This window comes from Mirounga leonina, unplaced genomic scaffold, assembly GCF_011800145.1.
Source record: "Mirounga leonina isolate KUSES-001 unplaced genomic scaffold, KU_Mleo_1.0 Mir_200, whole genome shotgun sequence".
Classification (NCBI taxonomy): domain Eukaryota; kingdom Metazoa; phylum Chordata; class Mammalia; order Carnivora; family Phocidae; genus Mirounga; species Mirounga leonina.
In genome coordinates, this window is record NW_023270503.1 from 17,833,534 (window position 1) to 17,856,361 (window position 22,828).

At 39.7% G+C, this 22,828-nt stretch overlaps 1 protein-coding gene across 3 annotated transcripts in view; it reads right to left on the bottom strand.

Moving 5' to 3' along the window:
- Positions 1-22,828, bottom strand: part of TOM1L1 (target of myb1 like 1 membrane trafficking protein) — a 72,739-nt gene that overhangs the window by 3,972 nt on the left and 45,939 nt on the right. For all 3 annotated transcript variants that reach the window (XM_035026799.1, XM_035026802.1, XM_035026800.1), the window contains 3 exons: positions 3,276-3,327; positions 1,287-1,398; positions 772-853 (listed from right to left, as the gene is read on the bottom strand). In XM_035026799.1, coding sequence (XP_034882690.1) covers positions 772-853; positions 1,287-1,398; positions 3,276-3,327 — 246 coding nt within the window. The remainder of the gene's footprint in view (positions 1-771; positions 854-1,286; positions 1,399-3,275; positions 3,328-22,828) is intronic.

The following is a 22,828-nucleotide window of genomic DNA, read 5'->3' on the forward strand; positions in this document are numbered from 1 at the left end:
AGGAATCCAGAACTCCAGATATATATATATTTTTTACAATGTCCCAGTTTTTAATTTTTGGCAATTTATTTTTAAATGCACGGTTTAAATTCCACATAGGTCAAACAAAACACAGCTGTAAGTAAGATACTGCTTAAAGGCTGCCAGCTTCCCAACAATGGTTTCTATAAAATTGCTTTAATCCTTTTTAACAATTCTGGGGGTAATCGTCAAAGTATATTAAAGCTCTAATTAGCCTACTATTGCATAAATATATACACTTGACCAATATGAAATCATAAAATAATACTCTAAGGACTTCAAGTTAAGAAGACATGTTTACACTAATGCTTTATTAATCCATTTTAAGTTGACATAGAGTGAAGACTAAAAACAAGTGTTTTTTTTTTGTGATTAGTAGTTAAAGAACAGTTAAAATAATCCATCAATGTGGTATTACTTATGTCACCAATCAGTGAATATAGTGCCCTTCTCAAGCTGAAGAGAACCTGACTTTTTCCCAAGGCATCTGCGTGGAACCCGTTAATATACATGATGGCTCTGGTTATTTCTTAATGTGCAGCCCCCAGCATTTTTATTTTTTAGTCATAAAGCCGAGCACAATAAGACCATTAAGAGCAACAGCCTTCATAAAACCTAAGTCATTTTTAATAAGGTCATCAATTTCTGCCAAGACCTAAACAAAATTAAATGTATAACCAAGCCCTGTTAGCTCTGTTACCAAAGGAAACCAAGACGAAAAGTAAATTAATCATTTTGTAAATGACTTACTCTGTAGCGACAGCAGGAGCTAAGGGATCAAACTCCATTACCTTGTAGTAATTGGGTGGCTGGAGATCATTCTTTGTCATTGCTTTAGGCAAAAAAAAAGAAAAAAAACCCTAAGCAGTAAACACACACATGCACAATTAATATTGTCTTTATGATTCAGACTTCAAACATAAGACCCTAAGAAACCTTGACAACCAGAAATAAATACAACTGGTATTCTAATGCTACTCCCACATGCAACAAATCTATATATAACAAAAGGACTTCCAAACTTCAGCTAAAGATTCATTTACCTCAGCATCCCAAATACAACATTCAGCACAACACAAGCATTTTTATAATCTAACGTCAGTCATAATGGTATCTATATGCCATGAATTTACTTCATGGAGCTTAAAAAAGGACATGAAGTCGTCATTCTTCCTATATAACTATTTTCAATCAGAAGTAAATCTCTGGCAGACTCCTGTATTCTCACGTTTCCTTACTCAATGCAAGTAACAAGTCTGAAGTACCTGGATGATTGCTGGGCAAGGAAGGCGGTCTCTGGCTTGACAGTGTTGCTGGAATGTTCTGCAGACTAACTGGCTGTAGTACTGAATTTGAATATTCTGGAAACTGAAGAAACTAGAGCACAGTGTTCAAATTTGAACATTCTACATTAAGCTTTTCTTTTGTTATTTAGATTCCTAGGCTTCTAAGTGGCACTATTCCAAGAACCATATACTCCCAATTGGAATTAGAAATTATGAACTATTATTTTTTAGGTAATAACCATTTATAACTACTTTTCTCTCTGGTTCCATGCCCATTGTACCTCATTTCCTATATAAAATGTAAAATTAACATGTTGTTTAAAAAAAAAAAACAAATATATGGCTCAGTCTAGATTCTGTTGTTTCCCATTGACTAAAAAATCGCAGCCTCAAAAAGGCAAGTAAATCTTTAACCCTACAGAAAGGCATAAGGTCATGGCATCGAATCAGGACTGATAAAGATTAATGGGAATATCTTTCTTCTTGTAAACTTCCTCATTCATTTCACAAATATGTCCTGGGCACCTACTAGACGCCTGGCACTATAAATATAGGCCAAATCCCTGCACACTTGAAGCAGACAATCAACAGATGTAAAGAGATGTCCAATAACAAGTACTCTTAAAAAAACAAAACAAAACATAAAAATAGGGTAACAGGGAGAAGAAAGGCTGGGGTAGATGGGGTGGGCTATTGCTGTGATGGTGGTCAGGGAATGCCTCGCCATTAGAGACATTTGAGCACAGCCCTAAGGTGGGTGCTGTGACTACCTGAGGGGACACAAAGTCATCTCCGAAGCAGAGGAGACCAGGATGGCTGGAGTAGAGTGAGCCAAGGAAGAGAGGTGAGGTTAGAGAGGTAATGGGAGAGGTCAGATCAGCATTTCAGGTGTTTACAAAGTAAAACAGAAGAAAATCATAGGTGGGTTCAGAGCAGTTAGGTGATGTATGACTTTTTTTTTTTTTTTCTTCTTCCTCAGACTGCTCTGGTTTGAGAATAGATTGTATGATGGGGATGGGAGTGGAAAGAGAGGTGAAAGCTCAAGCAGGGTAACCTGAGGAGGCCACTGCAATATCCATCCGTGAGAAGTGGCTAGATAATGTGTATGCTGTGAAGGGAAAAGGTGAAAAGGTAGAGGTCAAGCACTGTTTTCCAAGGTTTTGACTTAAGCAACTGAAAGAGTGGAGGGGTCCTTTACTGAGGTGGGGAAGCCTGCAGGAAAAGCAGGTAGAGAGCCAGGACTGGGAAGAATGCAAAAAGAGATTACTCGGACAGTGAATTTGTGAGTTCTGAGTTTAGAGAAGGGGTTTGGGCTGGAGATACCAATTTTAAGTTGTCAGAGTCTGAATGGTACTTTAAGATATGAGACCAAAAGACTAGAAGAATGAATGTGGAAAGAAGTCTGAAGCCTAAGCCCTGGGGTCTGCAACACTAGAAGGCCAGTAGAGGAGTGGGGGCCAGCAAAGGACCTAGAGAAGTGGAATTGAGAAAACAAAAGTGAGTGGTGTCTGAAAGTCACATGTATGAAAAAGGAGGAAGTGAGTGATTCTGTCACCTGCTGCTGATAAATCAGGTAAAAGAGGACTGAAAATTGCAGTACTAGATTTGGTAATAATGGAGGTCACTGGAGACCATGACAAGAGCCAAACCAGCACAGTGGGAGGAATGAGAGCCTGTATGAAGTCTGTCAAAAAGGATGGAAGGGAAGAAGAAGAGACAGCTACTATAAATAACACTAAAGGAATTTTGATCCGTAACCATTTTTCTAACAGAAGTAAGATTCAACTTCTCTATTTTGAAAGACTAAAAAGAAGATAAAGAGAGGTCCTAACAAGGGCTGTATCAACACGTTATAGGACATGTAACAAAACATTGAACAGAACATGAGATTCAATGACCAGGAATTCCTTCTCAGCCATGATAATCTGCTGACTGGGTGTGCTGCCTGGGAAGGGTTTCATTACTTACACTTTCATATGTAGGACTTGAGGTGATGTTCTGGCTGGTCCTTTGGGCAAACCTAGGAGAGTATGATAAGACAGCATGATTACCCTACAGTGAGAGCACAAAAGCAAAAAGATGACTTCCTGCAAACAAAATCTAAAATGTACCTTCAGACTGCAATGGAATATTAACTTTATATAACAACTCCCATCTGGTTTCAGTGCCCACCAGCTTTTGATACCAAATACCGAACAGAATAAAGACAAAGCACTATCCCTTGGCAGTGGTAGCCCTAAGATCCTGAAGTATACATAATATACTAGTGAGAACAAGCCATCAATTTTTCCATCAGAGTAGCTACCACCCCATCATTTCCTGAAGGATGAGAAGCAATCCAGAGTAGAGGTTAGGAAGGAGGTGGGAAGGGCCCTGGTTTTATATAAGATAGAACACACACACTTTGCCCTGTCTTTCCCACTGAGGGCAACTACAAGACCTGACAGGATGCATGGAGCAAATATTTGAGGGCTGAAAAGTGAACAGTTACAGGATGGCTGGGAAGACGACTGGAATTTGAATATCACCAAATCACTGTGAACTTACTTTTTTTTTTTTTTTTTGCCCCTCCTGTATACCTGAACCTGAATGCAATGCAGCCTAAAACCCAAGAGTAGGCAGTGAAGACAGAAGGTTCTAGGAGAAGCCCTTTTGTTCTCACTCAAGGAGCAGGAAACAGAAGTCCTAATGCTCTAAAAAGAAGATAGAGGTTTTCCCCTTTTTTCTTTTTTTTTATGTTCTCTTGCCCTCTAAACCTGAGGCAATCCCAAAGTGGCTGCAGCGACAGTAGAAGCAACAGGGACCTGTAGAAGTTTATTCATCTGAAGGGACCCTTTCTCTCCAACAAATATAACTGTGATCCCAGACGACAGCGCAAGCCCAGTCTTGTTTTGTCTTTTCTGTCCCACTACTTGGTCCCAGACACATGTACAGTCAAGGAAATGCATGGCATATAGTAGGGTAACTGAATCTCCAGCTTTCTGACTGGAGAACCAAAAAGGCAAATCCTAGAAAAGTAAAGCACCAGAGAAATCACAAAGAGGAAGAAATTAAGAAAAACCTTAAAGTTGTTTATGAAATCCTGAGCTCACTCCTTGATCTGTGCCTCTGTGGATCTGATCCTCTGTGGATTTGATTGCCTCTGGGATGCAAAAGATATTGAGAACTAAACACAACCATCCAGACCTCAGGGTGGCACACATGAGACAGATCGGAATAGCACCACAAAGGCTTTGAAAATGTAACTACTTTGGAACCAGTGACCTCCATATTACCAAATCTAGCACAAAGGCGGCAGGCTGAAGCTGAGGTATGAACCTAAGGAGGTTGTTTGCCTTCGAAAATCAAAAACAGCACCATCCTCAACAGGATTTAAATATGAGCAAGTGTATCCTAACATTAAAAATGCCCAGGATACAATCCAAAATTACTAGGCATGTGAAGAACTGGAAAAGTTTCAACAGGCAAAAAGAAAAGGCAATCAACAGAAGTTGATATCAAGAGGACACAGATGTTAAAATTATCTCAGATTTTAAAGCAGCTATTATAAAAGTGCTTCAATAAGCAACTCTGAACACTCATGGGAAAAAATGGAAAAATAAAAAGTTGTTTCAAAGAAAAATAAGATACAAAGAAGAGCCAAATAGTCGAAAATACAATAACTGAACTTTTTAAAAAGTTACAGAATGAGCTCCATAGCAAAATGGGGATGACAGAGGAAATAGGCAGCAGAGGAGTCCAAGATGGCAGAGGAGTAGACCTTAGTTTTGTCTGGTCCAAGGAATTCAGCTAGATAACTATCACGTCATTCTGAACACCTGCAAACTCAACTGGAGATCTAAGAAAAAAAAAACAGCTGCAACTCTACAAATAGAAAAGCGGCCACTTTCTACAAGGTAGGTGCAGAGAAGTGAATTGGAGGTGATATATCGGAAGATAAACTGTGGGGGGAGGGAGCCTCCGTAAGCCAGCTACCCGAAAGTGATAGAGCAGTGGAGTGCAAAATCGGAACTTTTAGAAGTCTGCTCCAGTGAGGGACATCCCAGCCTGAAAGGCACTCAGATGGCGAAGTGGGGCAGAATCCTAGGTGGCACAGTGTGTGTGGTCTCGGAATCAAGGTGTAAAATGAGAAAAATATGCAGCCAAGAATACTTTATCCAGCAAGGCTGTCATTCAGAATAGAAGGAGAGATAAAGAGCTTCCAGGACAAACAGAAACTGAAAGAATCTGTGATCACTAAACCAGCCCTGCAAGAAATATTAAAGGAGAGGGGTGCCTGGGTGGCTCAGTTGGTTAAGCGTCTGCCTTTGTGCTGGGATCGAGTCCCACACTGGGCTCCCTGTTTAGTGGGGAGTCAGCTTCTCCTTCTTCCTCTGCCCCTCCCCTCCCTGCTCGTGCTCATGCTCTCTTTCTCTCTCAAATAAATAAAATCTTTAAAAAAAAAATTTAAAGAAATATTAAAGGAGATCCTTTAAGCAGAGAGAGCCCAAAAGTAACATAGACCAGAGAGAAACAGAGACAATATACAGAAACAGTGACTTTACGGTAATACAATGGCACTAAATTCGTATCTTTCAATAGTTGCTAAACGCCCCCATCAAAAGACACAGGCTATCAGACTGGATAAAAAAGCAAGACCCATCAATATGCTGTCTGCAAGAGACTGTCTGCAAGAGACTTATTTTAGACCCAAAGACACCTCCAGATTGAAAGTGAGGGGGTGGAAAACCATTTATCATGCTAATGGACATCAAAAGAAAGCTGGGGTGGCAATCCTTATATCAGACAAATTAGATTTTAAACCAAAGACCGTACTAAGAGATAAGGAAGGACACTGTATCATAATTAAAGGGTCTATCCAACAAGAAGATCTATCAATTGTAAATATTTATGCCCTTAACATGGGAGCAGCCAATTATAAAAACGAAATTAATAACAAAATTAAAGAAACACATTGATAATAATACAATAATAGTAGGGGACTTTACCACTCCACTCACTGCAATGGACAGATCATCTAAACAGAAGATCAACAAGGAAGCAAGGACTTTATTTTTTTTTAATATTTATTTTTTTATTTTTTACTAACATATAATGTATTACTTGTTTCAGGGGTAGAGGTCTGTGATTCATCAGTCTTATACCCAGTGCCCATTACAACACATACCCTTCCCAATGTCCATCACCCATTTACCCCATTCCCCAACCCTCCGCCCCTCCAGCAACCCTTGGTTTGTTTCCTATGATTAAGACTCTCTTATGGTTTGTCTCCCTCTCTGGTTTCATCTTGAAACAAGGGCTGTAAATGACACATTGGGCCAGATGGACTTCACAGATATATTCAGAGCATTCCATCCTAAAGCAGGAGGATAAACATTCTTCTCGAGTGCACATGGTACATTCTCCAGAAGAGATCACATACTAGTGTCAAATATCAAGTCTCAACTGGTACCAAAAGCCTGGGATCATTCCCTGTGTATTTTTGGACTACAGTGCTTTGAAACTGGAACTCAATCACATGAGGAAATTTGGAAAGACCTCAAATACATGGAGGCTAAAGAGCATCCTACTAAAGAATGAATGGGTCAATCAGGAAATTAAAGAATTAAAAAAATTCATGGAAACAAATGAAAATGAAAACACAATTGTTTAAAACCTTTGGGATGCAGCAAAGGTACTCCTAAGAAGGAAGTATATAGCACTACAAGCCTTTCTTGAGAAACATGAGAGGTCTCAAATACACAACCTAGCTTTACACCTAAAGGAGCTAGAGAAAGAACAGCAAATAAAGCCTAAACCCAGGAGGAGAAGAGAATTAATAAAGATTAGAGGAGAAATCAGTGAAATGGAAACCAAAAGAATAGTAGAAAAGATCAACAAAACTAGGAGCTCATTCTTTGAAAGAATTAAAAAGATTAATAAACTCCTGGCCAGACTCATCAAAAAGAAAAAAGAAGGACCCAAATGAATAAAATCCTGAATGAAAAAGGAGAGATCATGACCAACACCAAGGAAATACAATTAAAAGAATATTTTATGAGCAACTGTATATCAACAAATTAGGTAATCTGGAAGAAATGGATGCATTCTTAGAGACATATAAACTACCAAAACTGAGCCAGGAAGAAATAGAAAACCTGAACAAACCCATAACCAGCAAGGAAATTGAAGCAGTCATCAAAAATCTGAAGCTGTACAAAAAACAGAAATGGAAGGAAAATATCCAAACTCTTTTTTTATGAGGCCAGCATTACCTTGATCCCAAAACCAAAGACCCCATCAAAAAGGAGAATTACAGACTAGTATCTCTGATGAACATGGATGTAAAAATTCTCACCAAGATACTAGCCAATAGGATCCAACGGTACATTAAAAGGATTATTCACCACAACCAAGTGGGATTTATTCCTGGGATGCAAGGGTGGCTCAACATCTGCACATCAATGTGATACACTACATTAATAAAAGAAAGGACAAGAACAATATGATACTCTCAATAGATGCAGAAAAAGCATCTGACAAACTACAGCATCCTTTCTTGATTAAAATTCCTCAAAGTATAGGGATAGAGGGTACATACCTCAATATCATAAAAGCCACAGATGAAAAGCCCACAGAAAATATTCTCAAAGGGGAAAAACTGAGAGCTTTCCCTCTAAGGTCAGGAACATGGCAGGGATGTCCACTATCACCACTGTTGTTCAACATGATACTGGAAGTCCTAGCCTCAGCAAACAGACCACAAAAAGAAATAAAAAGCATCCAAATCGGCAAAGAGGAAGTCAAACTCTCACTCTTTGCAGATGACATGATACTTTATGTGGAAAACCTAAAAGACTCTACCCCAAAATTGCTAGAACAGGAATTCAGAGAAGTGGCAGGGTACAAAATAAATGCACAGAAATCAGTTGCATGCTATCACTAACAATGAGAGGAAAGAGAAATTAAGGAGTTGATCCCATTTACAATTGCACCCAAAACCATAAGATGCCTAGGAATAAACCTAACCAAAAAGGCAAAGGATCTATACTCAGAACACTCATGAAAGAAATTGAGGAAGACACAAAGAAATGGAAAAACGTTCCATGTTCATGGATTGGAAGAATAAATATTGTGCAAATGTCTACGCTACCTAGAGCAATCTATACATTCAATGCAATACTTACCAAAATACCATCAACTTTTTTCAAAGAAATGGAACAAACAATCCTAAAATTTGTATGGAACCCAAAAGACTCCACCCCAAAACTGCTAGAACTCATACAGGAGTTCAGTAAAGTGGCAGGATATAAAATCAATGCACAGAGATCAGTGGCATTCCTACACACCAACAACAAGACAGAAGAGAAATTAAGGAGTCGATCCCGTACAATTGCAGCCAAAACCATAAGATACCTAGGAATAAATCTAACCAAAGATGCAAAGGATCTGTACTCAGAAAACTATAAAATACTCATGAAAGAAATGGAGGAAGACACAAAGAAATGGAAAAACGTTCCATGCTCATGGATTGGAAGAACAAATATTGTGAAGATGTCAATGCTACCTAGAGCAATCTACACATTCAATGCAATCCCCATCAAAATACCATCCACTGTTTTCAAAGAAATGGAGCAAATAATCCTAAAATTTGTATGGAACCAGAAAAGAACCCCGAATAGCCAGAGGAATGTTGAAAAAGAAAAGCAAAGCTGGCGGCATCACAATTCCAGACTTGCTGCTCTATTACAAAGCTGTCATCATCAGGACAGTATGGTACTGGCACAAAAACAGGCACATAGATCAACGGAACAGAAGAATAGAGAACCCAGAAATGGACCCTCAACTCTATGGTCAACTCATCTGTGACAAAGCAAGAAAGAATGCCCAATGGAAAAAAGACAGTCTCTTCAACAAATGGTGTTGGGAAAATTGGATAGCCACATGCAGAAGAATGAAACTGGACCATTTCCTTACACCACACACAAAAATAGACTTAAAATGGTTGAAAGACCTAAATGTGAGACAGGAATCCATCGAAATCCTAGACAACACAGGCAGCAACCTCTGACATTGGCAGCAGCAACTTCTGTCTAGACATGTCCCCAAACGCAAGGGAAACAAAGGCAAAAATGAACTACTGAGACTTCATCAACATAAAATGCTTTTGCACAGCAAAGGAAACAGTCAACAAAACCAAAAGACAACTGACAGAATGGGAGAAGATATTTGCAAATGACATATCAGATAAAGGGCTAGTATCCAAAATCTATAAAGAACTCATCAAACTCAACACCCAAAGAACAAAGAATCCAATCAAGAAATGGGCAGAAGACATGAACAGACATTTTTCCAAAGAAGACATCCAAATGGCCAACAGACACATGAAAAAGTGCTCAACATTGCTCGGCATCAGGGAAATCCAAATCAAACCTCAATGAGATACCACCTCACACCAGTCAGAATGGCTAAAATTAACAAGTCAGGAAATGACAGATGTTGGCGGGGATGCGGAGAAAGGGGAACCCTCCTACACTGTTGGTGTGAATGCAAGCTGGTGCAACCACTTTGGAAAACAGTATGGAGGTTCCTCAAAGAGTTGAAAATACAGCTACCATGTGATCCAGCAATTGCACTACTGGGTATTTACCCCAAAGATACAAATGTAGGGATCCGAAGGGGTACGTGCACCCTGATGTTTATAGCAGCAATGTCCACAATGGCCAAACTGTGGAAAGAGCCAAGATGTCCATCAACAAATGAATGCATAAAGAAGAGGTGGTATATATATACAATGGAATATTATGCAGCCACCAAAAGGAATGAGATCTTGTCATTTGCCATGACGTCGATGGAACTGGAGGGTGTTATGCTGAGCGAAATCAGTCAATCAGAGAAAGACATGTATCATATGACCTCACTGATATGAGGAATTTTTTAATTTTTATTGTTATGTTAATCACCACAGATTACATCATTAGTTTTTGATGTAGTGTTCCATGACTGTTTGTTTGTGCACAACACCCAGTGCTCCATGCAGAACGTGCCCTCTGTAATACCCATCACCAGGCGAACCCATCCTCCCACCCCCCTCCCCTCTAGAACCCTCAGTTTGTTTTTCAGAGTCCATAGTCTCCCATGGTTTGTCTCCCCCTCCGATTTCTCCCCGTATATTCTTCCCCTGATATGAGGAATTCTTAATCTCAGGAAACAGACTGAGGGTTGCTGGAGTGTGGGGTGGGCTGGGAGTGACAGGGTGGCTGGGTGACAGACATTGGGGAGGGTACGTGCTATGGTGAGCACTGTGAATTGTGCAAGACTGTTGAATCTCAGATTTGTACCTCTGAAACAAATAATGCAATATATGTTAAGAAAAAAAAAAAGATAGCAGGAGGGGGAAGAATGAAGGGGGGAAATCAGAGGGGGAGACGAACCATGAATGACGATGGTGATTAACATAACAATAAAAAATTTAAAAATATGTTTGGGTGAACTAGGAAATCGAAGATTAAACAATTCATTAGTCCAAAATCTATGGGATACTGCAAAGGTGGTCCTAAGGGGGAAATACATAGCCATCCAAGCCTCACTGAAAAAAATAGAAAAATCCCGAATTCACCAACAACTCTACACCTTAAAGAACTAGAGAAAAAGCAATAAACGATGCTTAAGCCACGTATTAGAGGAGAAATAATTAAGATTAGAGCAGAGATCAATGAATTAGAAACCAGAAACACAGTAGATCAGTTCAACGAAACTAGAAGTTTGGTTCTTTGAAAGAATTGATAAGATCGATAAACCACTGGCCATATTCATCCAAAAGAAAAGAGAAAGAACCTAAATTAATAAAATTATGAATGAAAGGGGAGAGATCACAACTAACACCAAGGAAATAGAAACAATTATTAGAAATTATTATCAACAAGTATATGCCAATAAATTGGGCAATGTGGATGAAATGGATGCCTTTCTGGAATCCTATAAAATCCCAAGACTGAAACAGGAAGAAACTCACAACCTTAATAGGCCAATAACCAGTAACAAAATTGAAGCAGTGATCAAAACCTCCCAAAAAGCAAGAGCCCAGGGCCTGATGATTTCCTGGGGAATTCTACCAAACATTCAAAGAAGAAATAATACCTTTTCTCCTGAATCTGTTTCAAAAAAAGGAAACAGAAGGAAAGCTTTCAGACTCATTCTATGAGGCCAGCATTACCTTAATCCCCAAACCAGGCAAAGACCCCATCAAAAAGGAGAATTTCACACTGATATCCCTGATGAATATGAATTCCAATTTCCTTAACAAAATCCTAGCTAACAGGATCCAACAATACATTAAAAGGATCATCCACCACGACCAAGTGGGATTTATCCCCGGGATACAAGGGTGGGTTCAACATTCGCAAATCAATCAATGTGAAAGAACACATTAATAAGAGGAGAGAGAAGAACCATATGATCCTCTCAACTGATGCAGAAAAAGCATTTGACAAAATACAGCATCCTTTCCTGATCAGAGTATAGGTATAGAGGGAACATTCCTCAAGTTCATAAAATCCATCTATGAAAAACCCACAGCGAGTATCATCCTCAATGGGGAAAAGCTGAAAGCCTTTCCCTTAAGATCAGGAACACGTCAAGGATGCCCACTCTTGCTGCTATTGTTCAACACAGTACTAGAAGTCCTAGCAACAGCAATCAGACAACAAAAAGAAATAAGTTATTCAAATTGGCAAAAAAATGTCAAACTCTTTTCACAGATGACATGATACTTTATGTGGAAAACCCAAGAGACTCTACCCCCAAATTACTAGAACTCATCCAGCAATTTAGTAATATGTCAGGATACAAAACCAATGCACAGAAATCAATTGCTTTCTTGTACACTAACAATGCAACTGTAGAAAAATAAATTAGAGAAACAATTCCATTTACGATAGCACCAAAAACCATAAGATACCTCAGAATAAAAGTAACCAAAGAGGTAAAGGATCTACACTCTAGGAACTACAGAACACTCATGAAAGAAATTGAAGAAGACATAAAAAGATGGAAACACATTCCATGCTCATGGATCAGAAGAACACTGTTAAAATGTCAATGCAACCCAGAGCAATCTATACCTTCAATGCCATCCCAATCAAAATTCCAATGACATTTTTCAAAGTGCTGGAACAAAGAATCCTAAAATTTGTATGGAATCAGGAAAGACCCCGAATCGCCAAGGAAATGTTGAAAAAGAAAAACAAAGCTGGGGGCATCACATTGCCCGATTTCAAGCTATATTACAAAGCAGTGATCACCAAGACAGCATAGTACTGGCACAAAAATAGACGTATAGACCAATGGAACAGAATAGAGAGCCCAGATATGGACCCCCCACTCTATGATCAAATAATCTTCGACAAAGCAGGAGAAAATATGCAATGGAAGAAACACAGTCCCTTCAATAAATGGTGCTGGGGAAATTGGACAGCTACATGCAGAAGAATGAAACTCGACCATTCTCTAACACCATACACAATGATAAACTCAAAATGGATGAAAGACCTCAATGTGAGACAGGAATCCATCAAAATCCTAGAGAAGAACATAGGCAGTAACCTCTTTGACATCAGCCACAGCAACTTCTTTCAAAACATGTCTCCACAGGCAAGGGAAATGAAAGTGAAAATGAACTTTTGGGACTTCAACAAGATAAAAAGCTTCTGCACAGCAAAGGAAATAGTCAACAAAACAAAGAGGCAACCCACGGAATGGGAGAAGATATTTGCAAATGACACTACAGCTAAAGGGTTGGTATCCAAGATCTATAAAGAACTTCTCAAACTCAACAACCAAAAAACAAATAAGTCAAAAAATGGGCAGAAGACATGAACAGACACTTCTCCAAAGAAGACATACAAATGGCTAACAGACATATGAAAAAATGTTCGTCATAATTAGACATCAGGGAATTTCAAATCAAAACCACACTGAGATACCAGCCTACACCCGTTAGAACGGCAAAAATTGAGAAGGCAAGAAACAACAAATATTGGAGAGGTTGTGGAGAAAGGGGAACCCTCTTACACTGTTGGTGGGAATATAAGTTGGTACAGCCACTTTGGAAAACAGTGTGGAGGTGCCTCAAAAAATTAAAAATAGAGCTACCGTATGACCCAGCAATTGCACCCCTGGGTATTTACCCCAAAGACACAGATGTAGTGAAAAGAAGGGCCATATGCACCCCAAAGTTCATAGCAGCCATGTCCGTAGTAGCCAAACTGTGAAAAGAGGGGAGATGCCCTTCAACAGAGGAATGGATAAAGAAGACGTGGTCCATATATACAATGGAATATTACTCAGCCATCAGAAAGGATGAATACCCAACTTTTACATCAACATGGATGGGACTGGAAGAGATTATGCTAAGTGAAATAAGTCAATCAGAGAAAATCAATTATCATATGGTTTCACTTATTTGTGGAACATAAGGAATAGCATGGAGGACATTAGGAGAAGGAAGGGGAAAATGAAGGGGGGGGAATCGGAGGGGGAGACAAACCATGAGAGACTATGGATTCTGAGAAACAAACAGGGTTTTAGAGGGGAGGGGGCTGGGGGGATGGGTTAGCCCAGTGATGGGTATTAAGGAGGGCATGTAGTGCATGGAGCACTGGGTGTTATATGAAAACAATGAATCATGGATCACTACATCAAAAACTAACGATGTATTGTCTGGTGACTAACATAACAGTAAAATTAAAAAAAAAAGAAAACAAACAGGATCATAGGGGAAGGGAGGGAAAAATAAAACAAGATGTAATCAGAGAAGGAGACAAACCACAAGAGACTGTTAAACATAGAAAATAAACAGAGGGTTGCTCGAGGAGAAGGGGCTGCAGCATGAGGTAACTGAACGATGGACATTAAGGAGGGCATGTGATGTAATGAGCACTAGGTATTATATAAGACTGATGAATCACTGAACTCTACCTCTGATACTAATAATACATGTTAATTAATTGAATTTAAATAAAAGATTTATCTAAAAAAATAGGCAGCAAACTTGAACTTAAATCAGTAGAAATTATCCCATCTTAAGGGGGAAAAAAAAAACAAAAAGAGAAAAAGAATGAAAAAAGTAATGAACAGAACTCTAGGGATTTATCAATGATACCAAATCTAAGATCTGTGTCATCAAGAGTCCCAGAGGGAAAGTAGAACGTGTAGTGTTGAAGAAGTATTTGAACTATAAGGCTGAAAAGTTCACAAATTTGGTTAAAGACATAAACCCACAGATTCAAGAAATGCAGTGTAGTATGTTGAATGGTGCCCCCATCTGCAAAAGGTATGTCCTTGTCCTAATTCCTGGAACCTGTGAATATGACTTTATTTGGAAATGTGTCTTTTCAGATATAATTAAGTTAAGGATCTTGAGATGATGATATCATCCTATATTACTTGAATTAAGCCTTAAATCCAATGACAAGTGATCTTAAAGAGAAAAGCAGAGGGAGATTTGAAACACACAGAGAAGGCAACATAAAGGTGGAGGCAGAAAGTGGAGTGATGTGGGCCAAGACCAGGAAGCCAAAAAAAAAAAAAAAAAAAAAATTACTAACAGTCACCAGAAGCTGGAAGAGGTGAAGAATAGCTTGTCACTAAGAGTCCTGCAGGGAGTGTGGTCCTGCTGATTTCAGGTTTCTAGCCTCCAGAACTATGAGAACATTAATTCCTGTGATTTTCAACCACCTAGTTTGTGGTGGGTTTTTTTTATGGCAGCCATACGAAACAAATACACTCAGCAAATTGCAAACAGAATAAACCAAAAGAAATCCATGTCCAGACATATCATAATCAAGTTGTTCAAAATCAGGAAAAAAATTTCTTAAAGCGTAACATAGAGAAAACAACACATTATCTATAGGAGAACAATGATGTGAATGCATACAGACTTCTCATTAGAAACCATGTAGGCCAGAAGAGGGTGGAGGAATGTTTAAAAACTGAAAGAAAAAACCCCATCAACCCAGAATTATATATCCACTGCAAACATCGCTCAGGAACAAGGTGAAATAAAGACATTCTCACATGAAATAAAAGATTTTTCACATTCTTTAGAGAGAATGGAAATCATACAAGAAAATAAAAGATCAACAGAAATGGCTTTTTTTTTTGTAGACTCCTCTTCTTGAGTTCTTTAAAATATACTTGAGGGCTGCACGCAAAGATTATAACATTGTCTTGGTGTTTTTTTCAATGTAGAATATACAGTAACTACAATATAAATGGAGGATCTCTAAATTTTCAACATCTTACTTTATGTGGTAAAATATTCACTGTACGTAGATTAAAATATTATGTACATTGCAATCCTTAGAGCAACCAGTCCCCTCCCTCCTTATAATATAAACTACACAACGTTACGGTCAAACTCGTGGTAGATAAGATGGAATACTGAAGGGTCAGAAGATGGCGGAGGAGTAGGAGACCTGGATTTCATCTCCTCTCAGGAATTCAGCTGGATAGGGATCAAACCATTCTGAACACCTACAAACTCAACAGGAGATCGAAGAAAATAGCAACAACTCTCTCATCAGAAAAACAACCACTTTCTGGAAGGTAGGACGTGTGGAGAAGTGAATCCGAGGTGATATTCGGGAGGACAGATGGCGGGGGAAGGGCCTCCGTAGGCCGCTTCTGGCAAGTGATAGAGCCGCGGAGCACAAAGTCGGAACTTTTAGAAGTCGGCTCCGCTGAGGGACGTCACTCTGGTGGCTAAGCAGGGGGTGGAACCCTCCGGGACAGTGTGGTCTCAGGACCCTCGGGGTCACAGAAAGACCGGGGGTGCCTGAGTGCGGCAGAGCTCCCAGGTATCGGAGTGGGGAAGCTGGCTGCAGTGACGGAGCCGAGGCGCGGACTCTCAGCTCAGGGTTGCCATAAACCGTGATCCATGGCACAGTCGGGCCACTGCTCCTCCAGCAGGGACTCAACAAGCAGCAGATCCGGGGAGACTGACTTTCTTCCCCAGGAGGAGCGGCACGGGGGCGCACCGCAGGGATATGCTGGGTTTGGAGACTCCACACCGAGTCGGGTGCCAGAGATAGGAACACGCGGTCACAGGCCGGGTGAGCACGGAGTGCGGCTGGAGACCGGGGAGCCAGGAGTGACTGACTGCTTTTCTCTGGGGGCGCACTGAGGTGTGGGGTCCCAAGTTCTCGGCTCCTCCGGGGCGGAGACTGGGAGGCCGCCATTATCACTCTTCACCTCCAAAGCTGTACGGAAAGCTCACAGGGAACAAAAGCTCTGGAGAGCAACCCGAGCAGATTACTTACCCCGGACCAAGCAAGGGCGGGGCAATTCTGCCTCCGGCAAAGACATTTGGAAACCATGGCAACAGGCCCCTCCCCCAGAAGATCAACGAGAACAGCAGCCAAGACCAAGTTTACCGATCAATGAGAACAGCAGAACTCCAGCGCTAGGGGAATACTACACATAGAATGCATGGCTTTTTTTACCATGATTCTTTAGTCCTTCAAAGTTAATCTTTTTTTTTTAACTGTCTTTTTTTTTTTTTTTTGAATTTTTCTTTTTCCCTTTTTCAACCAACATCTTATCAATCCCTTTTTTTTTCTTTTTTTAAAGATTTTTTATTTATTTATCTGAGAGAGAATGGGAGACAGAGAGCATGAGAGGGGGAGGATCAGAGGGAGAAGCAGACTCCCCGCCGAGCAGGGAGTCTGATGCGGGACTCGATCCCGGGACTCCAGGATCATGACCTGAGCCTCAGGCAGTTGCTTAACCAACTGAGCCACCCAGGTGCCCCTCAATCCCTTTTTTAAAAAAAACATTTTTATTTTTCATTTTTAGAGTCATATTCTATCCCTTCATAGTAGTTACCCGTATTTTTGGCATATACATATAAGTTGTTCTCTCCTTAAAATTTTGAGATAGTTTCTTCTAACAGATCAAAATATACCCTAAATCTCTAGTATGTGGCTTTTTCTACTCCCATGCCTGATCACATTCTCTTCCTTTTTTTTTTTTAAATCTTCTTTCTTTTTTCAAACAACTTATCAATTCCTTTTATAAAATTTTTTATAATTTCCATCTTTACAGTCATATTCCATCCCTTCATCATATCAACCCTTATTTTTGTACATATAGAAGTTTATCTTTCTTTAAAATTTTGGGAGGCACTTTCTTCTAAAAGACCAAAATACACCCCAAATCTAGTGTGTGGCACTGATCTATATACCAGCCTGATCATATTTGATCACATTCTGGTTTTTTTTGTTGTTGTTGTTTTGTTTTGTTTTGTTTGTTTTTATCTTTATGTTTTTCTTTTTCTTTTTTTTCTTTTTTCTCTCTTTCCCTTTCTTTTCCCACTGTTTCAGGTCTTTTCTGATTTGTTTAGAGTATATTTTCCGGGGACGCTGTTACTCTGCTAGCATTTTGTTCTCTCATTAATCTATTCTCCTCTGCACAAAATTACAGGACGGGAAAAAAATCACCTCTACAAAAAGAACAAGAGGTAGTACCGACTGCCAGGGACCTACTCAATACAGACATTAGTACGATGTCAGATCTAGAGTTCAGAATCATCACTTTAAAGATACTAGCTGGGCTTGAGAAAAGCATGGAAGTTATTAGAGAAACCCTTTCTGGAGAAGTAAAAGAACTAAAATCTAACCAAGTCGAAATCAAAAAGGCTATTTAATGAGGTGCAATCAAATATGGGGGCACTAACTGCTAGGATAAATGAGGCAGAAGAGAGAATCAGTGATATAGAAGACCAAATGATGGCAAATAAAGAAGCTGAGAAAAAGAGAGATAAACAACTACTGGATCACGAGGGCAGAATTCGAGAGAAAAGCGATACCATAAGACGAAACAACATTAGAATAATTGGGGGGCGCCTGGGTGGCTCAGCTGTTTAAGCGACTGCCTTCGGCTCAGGTCATGATCCTGGAGTCCCGGAATCGAGTCCCGCATCGGGATCCCTGCTTGGCGGGGAGTCTGCTTCTCCCTCTGACCCTACTCCCTCTCATGCTCTCTGTCTCTCATTCTCTCTGTCTCAAATAAATAAATAAAATCTTAAAAAAAAAAAAAATAATTGGGATCCCAGAAGAAGAAAGAGAGAGAGGGGCAGAAGGTATAATGGAGCAAATTATAGCAGAGAACTTCCCTAATTTGGGGAAGGAAACAGGCATCAAAATTCAAGAAGCACAGAGAACCCCTCTCAAAATCAATACAAATAGGTCAACACCCTGACATCTAATAGTAAACTTACAAGTCTCAGAGACAAAGAGAAAGTCCTGAAAGCAGCTCGGGAGAAGAGATATGTAACCTACAAGGGTAGAAACATTAGATTGGCAACAGACCTATCCACAGAGACCTAGCAGGCCAGAAAGGACTGGCAGGATATATTCAGAGCACTAAATGAGAAAAATATGCAGCCAAGAATACTATATCCAGCTAGGCTATCACTGAAAATAGACGGACAGATAAAAAGCTTCCAGCACAAACAAAAACTAAAGGAATTTGCAAACACAAAACCAGCCCTACAGGAAATCTTGAAAGGGATCCGCTAAGCAAAGGGAGAGCCTAAAAGCAACATAGACCAGAAAGGAACACAGATAATATACAGTAACATTCACCTTACAGGCAATACAATGGCACTAAATTCCTATCTTTCAATAGTTACCCTGAATGTAAATGGGGTAAATGCCCCAATCAAAAGACACAGGCTATCAGATTGGATTAAAAAACAAGACCCATCGATATGCTGTCTGCAAGAGACTCATTTTAGACCCAAAGACACCCCCAGATTGAAAGTGAGGGGGTGGAAAACCATTTACCATGCTAATGGACACCAAAAGAAAGCTGGGGTGGCAATCCTTATAGCACACAAATTAGATTTTAAACCAAAGACTGTAATAAGAGATGAGGAAAGACACTATATCCTAAAGGGTCTATCCAACAAGAAGATCTAACAATTATAAATATCTATGCCCCTAATATGGGAGCAGCCAATTATATAAGGCAATTAATAACAAAAGCAAAGAAACACATCGACAACAATACAATAATACTGGGGGACTTTAACACCCCCCTCACTCAAATGGACAGATCGTCTAAGCAAAAGATCAACAAGGAAATAAAGACTTTAAATGACACACTGGACCAAATGGACTTCACAGACATATTCAGAACATTCCATCCCAAAGCAACAGAATACATATTCTTCTCTAGTGCCCATGGAACATTCTCCAGAATAGATCACATCCTCTGTCATAAATCAGGTCTCAACCGTTACCAAAAGACTGGGATCATTCCCTGCCTATTTTCACACCACAATGCTTTGAAACTAGAACACAATCACAAGAGGAAACTCGGAAAGAACTCAAATACATGGAGGCTAAAGAGCATCCCACTGAAGAATGAATGGGTCAACCAGGAAATTAAAGAAGAATTAAAAAAATACATGGAAACCAATGAAAATGAAAACACAACTATTCAAAATCTTTGGGATGCAGCAAAGGCAGTCCTAAGAGGAAAGTATAGAGCAATACAAGCCTTTCTCAAGAAACAAGAAAGGTCTCAAGTACACAACGTTACCCTACACCTAAAGGAGCTGGAGAAAGAACAGCAAATAAAGCCTAAACCCAGCAGGAGAAGAGAAATAATAAGGATCAGAGCAGAAATCAATGAAATAGAAACTAAAAGAACAGTAGAATAGATCAATGAAACTAGGAGCTGGTTCTCTGAAAGAATTAAAAATTGATAAACCCTGGCCAGACTTATCAAAAAGAAAAGAGAAATGACCCAAATCAACAAAATCATGAATGAAAGAGGAGAGATCACAACCAACACCAAAGAAATACAACCAATTATAAGAACATATTATGAGCAACTCTATGCCAGCAAATTAGATAACCTGGAAGAAATGGATGCATTCCTAGAGATGTATCAACTACCATAACAGAACCAGGAAGAAATAGAAAACCTGAACAGACCTATAAGCACTAAGGAAATTGAAGCAGTCATCAAAAATCTCCCAAAAAACAAAAGCCCAGGGCCAATGGCTTCCCAGGGGAATTCTACCAAACATTTCAAGAAGAATTAATACGTATTCTTCTGAAACTGTTCCAAAAAACAGAAATGGAAGGAAAACTTCCAAACTCATTTTATGAGGCCAGCATTACCTGATCCCAAAACCAGGCAAAGACTCCATCCAAAAGGAGAATTACAGACCAATATCCCTGATGAACATGGATGCAAAAATTCTCACCAAAATACTAGCCAATAGGATCCAACAGTACATTCAAAGGATTATTCACCACGACCAAGTGGGATTTATCCCTGGGCTGCAAGTTGGCCCAACACCTGCAAATCAACCAACGTGATACAATACATTAACAAAAGAAAGAACAAGAATCATATGATCTTCTCAATAGATGTAGAAAAAGCCTTTGACAAAGTACAACATCCTTTCTTGATCAAAACTCTTCAGAGTATAGGGATAGAGGGTACATACTTCAATATCATAAAAGCCATCTATGAAAAACCTACAGCGAATATCATTCTCAATGGGGAAAAACTGAGAGCTTTCCCCCTAATGTCAGGAACGCGGTAGGGATGTCCACTATCACCACTGCTATTCAGCATAGTATTGGAAGTCCTAGCCACAGCAATCAGACAACAAAAAGAAATCAAAGGCATCCAAATTGGCAAAGAAGTCGTCAAACTCTCACTCTTTGCAGACGATATGATACTTTATGTGGAAAACGCCAAAGACTCCACCCCAAAACTGCTAGAACTCCTGCACGAATTCAGTAAAGTGGCAGGATATAAAATCAATGCACAGAAATCAGTGGCATTCCTATACACCAACAACAAGACAGAAGAAACAGAAATTAAGGAGTCGATCCCATTTACAATTGCACCCAAAAGCATAAGATACCTAGGAATAAATCTAACCAAAGAGGCAAAGGATCTGTACTCAGAAAACTATAAAATACTCATGAAAGAAATGGAGGAAGACACAAAGAAATGGAAAAACGTTCCATGCTCATGGATTGGAAGAACAAATATTGTGAAGATGTCAATGCTACCTAGAGCAATCTACACATTCAATGCAATGCCCATCAAAATACCATCCACTGTTTTCAAAGAAATGGAACAAAATTCGTATGGAACCAGAAAAGACCCCGCATAGCCAGAGGAATGTTGACAAAGAAAAGCAAAGCTGGCGGCATCACAATTCCAGACTTCCAGCTCTATTACAAAGCTGTCATCATCAAGACAGTATGGTACTGGCACAAAAACAGACACATAGATCAACGGAACAGAATAGAGAGCCCAGAAATGGACCCTCAACTCTATGGTCAACTCATCTGTGACAAAGCAGGAAAGAATGTCCAATGGAAAAAAGACAGTCTGTTCAACAAATGGTGTTGGGAAAATTGGACAGCCACATGGAGAAGAATGAAACTGGACCCTTTCCTTACACCACACACAAAAATAGACTCCAAATGGTTGAAAGACCTAAATGTGAGACCGGAGTCCATCCAAATCCTAAAGGAGAACACAGGCAGCAACCTCTTCGACCTCAGCCGAAGCAACTTCTTCCTAGAAACATCACCAAAGGCAAGCGAAGCAAGGGCAAAAATGAACTATTGGGACTTCATCAAGATAAAAAGCTTTTGCAAAGCAAAGAAACAGTCAACAAAACCAAAAGACAACCGACAGAAGAGGAGAAGATATTTGCAAATGACAGGTCAGATAAAGGGCTAGTATCCAAAATCTATAAAGAACTCATCAAACTCAACACCCAAAGAACAAAGAATCCAATCAAGAAATGGGCAGAAGACATGAACAGACATTTTTCCAAAGAAGACATCCAAATGGCCAACAGACACATGAAAAAGTGCTCAACATGGCTCGGTATCAGGGAAATCCAAATCAAAACCTCAATGAGATACCACCTCACATCAGTCAGAATGGCTAAAATTAACAAGTCAGGAAACGGCAGATGTTGGCAGGGATGCGGAGAAAGGGGAGCCCTCCTACACTGTTGGTGGGAATGCGAGCTGGTGCAGCCACTCTGGAAGACAATATGGAGGTTCCTCAAAAAGTTGAAAATACAGCTATCATATGATCCAGCGATTGCACTACTGGGTATTTACCCCAAAGATACAAAAGTAGGGATCCGAAAGGGTACATGCACCCCGATGTTTATAGCAGCAATGTCCACAATAGCCAAACTGTGGAAAGAGCCAAGATGTCCATCGACAGATGAATGGATAAAGAAGAGGTGGTATATATATACAATGGAATATTATGCAGCCATCAAAAGGAATGAGATCTTGCCATTTGCAACGACGCGGATGGAACTGGCGGGTATTATGTTGAGTGAAGTAAGTCAAACAGAGAAAGACATGTATCATATGACCTCAGTGATATGAGGAATTCTTAATCTCAGGAAACAAACTGAGGGTTGCTGGAGTGAGGGGTGGGGTGGGAGGGAGGCTATGACTGGGTAATAGACACTG